Source organism: Camellia sinensis, chromosome 15 (genome assembly GCF_055761805.1).
Source record: "Camellia sinensis isolate YWXY chromosome 15, ASM5576180v1, whole genome shotgun sequence".
NCBI lineage: Eukaryota > Viridiplantae > Streptophyta > Magnoliopsida > Ericales > Theaceae > Camellia > Camellia sinensis.
Genome location: NC_138975.1, coordinates 140,281,237 through 140,289,266, shown reverse-complemented (window position 1 = coordinate 140,289,266; position 8,030 = coordinate 140,281,237). Strand labels below are relative to the sequence as shown.

The 8,030-nt window shown below is 33.2% G+C and overlaps 1 protein-coding gene across 1 annotated transcript; it reads left to right on the top strand.

Annotated features, from left to right (window-relative positions):
* Positions 1–511: 511 nt before the first annotated feature.
* LOC114264683 (WUSCHEL-related homeobox 1) lies at positions 512–4,159 on the top strand. The gene is made up of 4 exons (XM_028205383.2): positions 512–1,246; positions 1,502–1,816; positions 2,417–2,493; positions 3,520–4,159. Exons 1-4 carry the CDS (start codon positions 1,057–1,059, stop codon positions 4,021–4,023), a joined length of 1,086 nt encoding a protein of 361 aa, XP_028061184.2. The 5' UTR covers positions 512–1,056; the 3' UTR covers positions 4,024–4,159.
* The last annotated feature ends 3,871 nt before the right edge of the window (positions 4,160–8,030 follow it).

The window sequence follows — 8,030 nt, the reverse complement described above, 5'->3', positions numbered from 1 at the left end:
TCATAACGCGGGCGGGGGTGGGTTCGTTTAAAATAAAAAAATGTTTTGAATTTTAATTTTTTTATCAAATAGATAATTAAAAGCACTCTTGTCTCAAATGCTTCATAACACGGGCCAGCGGGGTGGGTTCGTTTAAAATAAAAAATGTTATGAATTTTAATTTTTTTATTAAATAAATAATTAAAAGTGTTAGATGAATGTGAAATGTAAACTCCACACTTTATTTGATTATTTATATAATAAAATCTCTAAAAATAAAATTAAAGAGACAGAAAATCTCATGGGATTTGATGATGTGTAGTGATAAGGATAAAAAGGGAATTTCAAAGAGAGCCGTACAAATGCAGAGAGAGAGAGAGAGAGGGAGGGGAGTAGACAAAGAAAAGGGTAGGAAGCAGAGGGAAGAGAGGGGCAGTTCGGATTGAGAATTAGTGTGAAAGGCACGAGACAGAGTGAGACCAACACCAATAAATGAATGAATATAAGAGAGAGAAAGAGACAGAGAGTCTGTATCTATCTGTGTGTACACATACATACATACATACACACACAAGTGTGATGAGGCTTATGATAACCCTCTCATGATCGTCACGTCGTTTTTGATGCGCTCCTCCCAATAACCCCCTCTTCTCCCTCCCAGAATTCCACGCCTCTCTTTCTCTCTCCAATTGCTTTCTCTCTATCTCTCTCTTTTGTATGTCTTCCAATTTGAGAGATTGAGGAGGAGAGATTGATTGTAATAGGAAGAAGCCCCAGTCAACCTCATGTCTTCCTCACTTTGTTCCATTTTAAACCAACACCATTCCCTCTTTCTCTCCCTATTCTTCTTTCTCTTTCTAGTGTTCTATCTCTTTCCCTGAATTACTCACATACCCACAAATCCCCACTCTTCACTCTTCACTCTTTCACACTCACTCACCCTATATATAAATATAAACCCTTTTCAACCAAAACTGTCTTCTATTACCATCATCACACTAAACCCTTTAGTGACTAGCAAATAGCTCAGACACAGAGACACATATATATATATATAGAGAGAGAGAGAGAGAGAGAATGTGGATGATGGGTTACAGTGATGGTGGAGAGCTCAACTTCTCCGATTCATTCAATGGCAGGAGGCTCCGCCCTCTGATTCCGCGACCAGCTTCTTCTATCTCCTCCACCACCACTTCCACCACCACCAATCCTCCATGTTTAAGCCGTCTTCATGGCTCTGATCTTCTTGCATTCAATCACCATCTTTGTAATCTCTCTCTCTCTCTCTCTCTCTCTCTCTCTCTCTCTCTCTCTCTCTCTCTCTCTCTAATATGACTCAACCATTATGCCACTTAGTCTGTCGCTTAAAACCCACCAAGAAAATTTAAAGAAAGGCCACAAATTTTCAAAGACTAGTTATGAAATTGAGTCTCATTTTGATGTTTATTGTGTGTAGCATATGGGTTGAGCTTATAGATGCTTTATATTCATGGGTTTGTTGAGAATTTGTTGTTTGTTTCAGCCACTATGACTGATCAAAACAAGAGAGACTTCAATCCACACCAGGTTGTAGTGAGTTCGCGCTGGAATCCAACGCCGGAGCAGTTGCAGACACTCGAAGAATTGTATCGGCGTGGCACTCGAACGCCTTCTGCAGACCAAATTCAGCATATCACAGCACAGCTTCGCCGATATGGAAAGATTGAAGGGAAAAATGTGTTCTACTGGTTTCAAAATCACAAGGCTAGAGAACGTCAGAAGCGCCGCCGTCAACTTGAATCTGTCTCCTCCGATGACCTTTGCCTCGATGTCGAAAATACCGAAAGGAAAGAATCAGGTAAAAAAAAATTACATCATAATCACCAATATTTCCCTACAAAATGCCATAGTTTTAAATAACAGTATAGAAATATGTGTTAGTGTTAATACGGTGACACATCAGTCGATAACAGTATCAAAACTCTAAGATCCTATTACGTAATTGTCAATTTTTAAAACTTTGCATAATGCTATCACTTGTGCAAAATATAGAATCAAAATTTTAAATATATCAATATTGGCATTCGTGGGTTTGGACCGACTTGTATTCATCCGGAGTTATCAATATTCACTGATAAATGAATCAATATTGTTTGATATTGGCTCATATATGACATTATTACAAATAATGTTACTTAAAACCATGTATATAGGATACAAACGAGAGAGAGAGAGAGAGAGAGAGAGAGAGGGGGTGGGGGAGAATGTTTGATACGTGTGGTTTCTTTTTTCCATCTTCTTTTTGTTTGTCGTTTGAGATGTGTAAAGTTGTATGTATTGATGTTTGATTTGTAATGTGTGGGTGTTTTAAATTTAAATCTTATATTGGCCATACTGTTTGTAGTCTGAGATGTAAAGTTGAATTCTTTTTGTTTTTGTATTTGTCGAGTGATAACAGGGGCAAATAGGACAGGTTATGAAGTTGAACAGACCAAGAGCTGGGCACTTCCTACAAACTGCAGTACACTATCAGAGGTCTCTCTATATTTACCTTCCTTTGTCTTTCTCTCCACACAGCTCTCCATACATACATACACACATACATACATACATACGTACGTACATATAATAATAATACAGTCTAGTCTAGTCTAGTCCTTTTTAAACATAGAGAGAGCATGCCAAGCCAAGCCAAGCCACTGACTTTTTTGTGAGGACAATTAGAATCAACTAATCATGTAATAATTACACATATGATTATCATCAGTTCATGAAAGTATATACATTTAAATATATATTAGAAAGATAGATAGTAGATTGATTAAAAGGAAAGGAAGATTTCCAGAAGAAGCAAGAAAAGCTATGTATGTTTGTTGGGAAATGAAAAGTGTGTTCAAAAGCTGCATTCCTTCCTTTCTGTCGGGGCTGGCTGCTGCTGCTACTTGCTGCTTGCTGCTGCATGATGTTGTTATGAATCAAAGCTATGGTTTTGGGGGCTTGTTCTTGCTTATAAGTTATATTCATCTCATTTTGTTTGGACATGGGGCACCCAAAAGTTCATCCCCATTAAAATTTGGAAAATGGTTTCCAAAAAATTTCATCTAATAAATGGTGTGGTAATAGTATTTTCAAAATATGGATATAAATTTTTCATATTATTATGTATTTTTTTTGTTTATATAGTATTACTCTTGGTTTCTTGAGAAGCCATTATTTCTTACTAGGAAAAATATGTTCTTACAAAAATATGTATACAGAATTCATGACTAGAATGATGTGAAAGTATCATTTGTGAAAATATAGATAGCCATTTTCGGTCTTTTTGCTTTAAATGATATAATCAACACTTCACATATCATTCTGTATCATTTTTTCATGTTTGCATAAAATTACTATTTTGATTAATTGATTTAGGGTAGTCATTTAGGCTCATGCGAAAATAAGGGTTTGCCCAAAGTAGTACTCATAGATACAGGTATTTGCTATTAAGTGAGATTAGACACACAAATTTATGTAGTTATTTATTTATTTATTTATTTTGTTGGCTCTAAATTGTATCAGAAAACTGTTTCAACAACACAAAGGGCAGCACCAAAAGCAGCGGCAGCGGTACCAGAATGTGGAGCAGAAGATGGATGGGTACAGTTCGATGAGGAGGAGGGAGAATTACAGCAGAGAAACTTGGTAGAAAGGAATGCCACGTGGCAGATGATGCATTTGTCTTGTTCACCACCTCCCACCCACCTCATAAACCCTAGTACTACTACTACTTCAATTGTCACCACTACCACTACTACTAATACTATTCCTAATTCAGAAACAATAACTATGGACCCAAACCTCATAAAGACTTCTCGAGAAGACCTGAACATCTTTGTAGCACCCTACAGAGATCAAACAGGCCGTGGGGCTTCTCAAACACTCCAACTTTTCCCTCTCCGGAGCAGCCGTGACGGTGACGAAAACACCGACAACGAGGCCAAGATGTCGGCAGCAGCCGCAGCGGCCATGAACCCTAACTTCACTCCTTACCAGTATTTTGAGTTTCTCCCACTAAAGAATTAAATTATGAATGAAAAAAAGAAAAAGCATGAGCCATGTGGGAAGCTGAAAAGAGTGAGCTTTCAGTTTGCTATTTATGTAAAATGATGGATTGTGTTTAGATTTTGTATTGTTGTTGGAAAACAAGTGATGCTTTAAATGTTGTGGATGTAAACATTTCATGAAGGGGGGTGAAATGGTAAGTATGTGGGTATGAAAGAAGGTTGCCTTAAAATGCATTTGGACCATGTTGGGTTGAATCAATGAAGAACTTAGTTATAGTAAATATCACAGGACCTATATAGTAGAAGGCATAGGCCTCGTTTGAGTAACAAGATGTGTCATGTTTGCTTAGAGAGAGAGATTGAGAGAGAGAGAGAGAGATTGATTTTTCGAATGAAATAGGTCTGAAATGGAAATTAGATATGAGGGTTTGACGTTGAAATATGGGATCTGAAGTTGGATGGTGAAGTGACTTGGTATGTGGGTTGAAGAGTTCTATGTTATCCTACCTCATTATTCCTTTATTTATTTGTTTTCTAGTTAAGTTTTGCCCTACTGTTAATCATAGGGGAAAGCTTATGTATAAAATATAGTCTCAACTAGCATTCTCTCTTTTCAAATTTATTTATTTCAAAACACTAATAATAATTGGATTATTCAAAATTTAGAGTGCACTAATCTTAAAATATGATTTGAGAGTATCATTATCAAACTCATTAGAATTTTCTTTTGGCTATTTTATAGTACAAAATCATAAAAATATATTTTATCCAACTCAATTATTGACTAGCTAGTTTAGTTAAATATCAAACCACTAGCTAGATGTAGTAATGGAAAGAGAACTTAACAAATGAAATAAAAAAATAGAAAATTTGTCGAAAATTGTATTTGAAAAGATAGATTAGCTAAAATAGAAACAAAAAAAAAAAACTTTTAGTTAAAATTGAACTAAGAATTTGACTATTTTGATGAAGAGTACTAACAGTTGCAAATGTTTTGAAACAAACAAGAAAAAATTGAAGATATACGATCCTGTGTTAGAATAGTGTATGATAATGAAAACTCTACTTACAATGAAATGTGAAGTGTAGTTAAAATTTAATTAGTGTATTATGAAATTTATGTATAGAATGAATTTGAATCATCCATTCATGTTTTTCGATAAAAATCTGGGTATATAAATATTACTGGTATGATACATACATACATTTGGTACCTTGTATAGAGTAGGAAGGCTAACTCTCATAAATGTTAATTTAACAATTGATTTTCGCCAATCAATATATATATATATATATATATACATTTCAACGAGTGCTAAGAAACCAAAATTGGCAATATAGTGACAACGTATAAAAACATAGCTTAGCTTGTGAGTGAATACCCAAAGAATAATATATAAAACTTGCAGTTATATATTTATTTTCCTAGCAAAAAAGGGTAAGATGTTGATAGTAGGTCAGAGCAAAGTGTACAACTAAAAAAAAGTTATAATTAATTAATTAATTAATTTAAAAAAGAAAAAGAAAAAAAAGAGATGAGATGGTGAGCAAAGGTGAAACATAAAAGAAGAAATTCATATGGCTTTCATTTTCTTTTTTTAGCATTAAAGACATTTGTGTGATACTAGAAAGACTTTGGAAAATTTAAAACCAGTCTCAAAGAAAGATGAGATATCTGCTCAAATGGTCCGGTGATCTGTTTGGTTTGGGTGGATGTATGGCTTAGATGTCTAGCTGTTTGGTGTTTGTTTTGTGTTGTCTCTTCGTTGGTCTCTCACCAACTCTGGGGGTGCTAGCAAATAATAGGATGAGCTTTTTGGTGCCAACCTAGTTGGGATCAATTAGCTCATTGTGATACGGTGCACTTCTATTCCTTTATTGATGTAATGTGCTTGTTACTTTGTACTTGTTTATTCCATCAATAAAGTTTCTTTTGTCGATAAAAAAAAAAAAAAATTTGCTCAAATCAATAGAAGCTTGGGATGTGTTGCTTTCGCTATGATGTGTTTTTTTCGAGTGCTCTTCCCGTTGCCATATTCTTGCTGTTTTGAATTTTTAAAGTAATTATTGAGAGACAATTTTATTATTTGTATTATATTTTTAACACATTTTTTTATGAATGGTTGAACTTTTCTTCGTGTCTTGAATTTTTAAAACTCAAGCCAAGTTTGGCTAACCTAAAAATGTGCACTTATTTTATCTTTTTATCTTTTTTGAGTCACATCAATCAACATCTGCTCTCTACTTTTTCTACACATAATACAAAAAAAATCAAAAAGTGCACTTATTTAACCTTCCCAATCTTGGCCTCAAGCTACTAGAGAGAAAGAGAGAGACAACTTTATTATTTAGGAAAATGTCTCGTAGCTCAAATTTTGTGGCTCAAAAGTGGCTCAAATGGCCAAAACGACGTCGTTTTGGCCATTTTTATGTTGTTCTGTACTCAAAACGACGTCGTTTTGGCCATTTGAGCCACTTTTGAGCCACAAAATTTGAGCTACGTAGCATTGTCGATTTATTTATATTATATTCTTAGCACATCTCTTTACGTGTGATCAAACTTTTCTTCGTATTTTGAATTTTTAAAGTTCAAACTATTAGAGAGAGATAATTTTATTATTTATATTATATTCTTAACACATCCCTTTATGTATGGCTGAACTATTCTTTGTAGCACGCCAAATTGAATTTTTAAAGCTCAAGCTATTAGACAGAGAGAGACAACTTTATTATTTATATTTATATTCTTAATACATTCATTTATGTATGGCCGAACTTTTCTTTGTAGTGGACCAAATAGTGCAAACATTTTTTAATTATCATGTTCATGTAATCGGTGAGATTCGAACACAAGATCTTTTACCTACTCCAATACTCTATTAAACTATTGACTACCAATCATCATCTAATAATCCAAAAATGGCAATAGAAAAGAAAAAGAGAGGTTTGTGATGATTTTTAAATCTTTTCTACTAGGTAATCTAGTATCCTTATGCAGGAAGATAATCAATTCGCTCTGCTACGCTTTGTTTTGCTCAGTTGTGGATGCAATTCTGTTACTCTTGTCTTGTTTGTTGGTTTCTCATCAACTAGAGTTTGGAGCTTCAGTTAATTTCAAGTTCTTCTTTATTGATGTTCTGTATCTTATTTTGCATGCTTTTATCAATAAAGATTTTTTTTTGCCAATAAAAAAAAAAAAAACTCATATACAAAATTAAACTGTTAAAAGGAGAATCAATTTTATTATCTCTATTATACACTCAACCTAAATCAAATAATAAATAACAATAAATCATTGCTGCAATTTACACTGAAAAAAATCCATGTAAGGTCAGATTTGATTTTGATAGCAATCAGCTTTGCTGTTGTGGTAGATTAGTGATAAAACCAATGTGAAAAACAATATCATAGATAAGATTTAAAAATGAGAGTTAATGAAAAGGCATTGGAGATTCCCGCTAGTTTAATCATTGATGGGATGAAAATATTAGCGGTGAGTTTGATTGAGGGATTTAAAAGGTAATTTAAAAAAGAAAAAAAATATATACTAAGTGAAATATAAATAAAATATATCTATATTTCGTACAATTTCATATATTTTTTTTCTTTCTCTTTCTAAATTCTTTCACAAATTTCTCAACCAAACATAACATAAAGAAAGATTTACATATCATCGGTAAGAAGAAAAAAAAAATTAAAGTGACAAACATTAATAATTAAAATCATAGATATTTTTTTGTAATTTTTTTTTCTGCATCCTACTGGATTGTAATTCCAGTATACATAATTTTTATATATAAAAAAAATCATACGAAAAATGATATAACAATGGCATTTATGCAATTATGGCCCCATTTGAAAATAGGTTATTTTAGTTAATTTTTTGGTTTTTTAACCATTTTAGCTTGGCTAAAAGGAGTTGTGTTTAGAATGATAGTTGGTTTTTTTTTTTTTTTTTATTTGATAGTTGCAAGAAAAAAAATAAAATACTTATAATTTAAATGTGACATTTTATCTAATTAACCA

Coding starts and splice junctions, on each gene's coding strand:
- LOC114264683 (XM_028205383.2), top strand. CDS start 1,057: ATGTGGATGATGGGTTACAGTGATGGTGGAGAGCTCAACTTCTCCGAT. Junction 1,247..1,501: donor TGCATTCAATCACCATCTTT/GTAATCTCTCTC, acceptor TGTTTGTTTCAG/CCACTATGACTGATCAAAAC. Junction 1,817..2,416: donor TACCGAAAGGAAAGAATCAG/GTAAAAAAAAAT, acceptor GAGTGATAACAG/GGGCAAATAGGACAGGTTAT.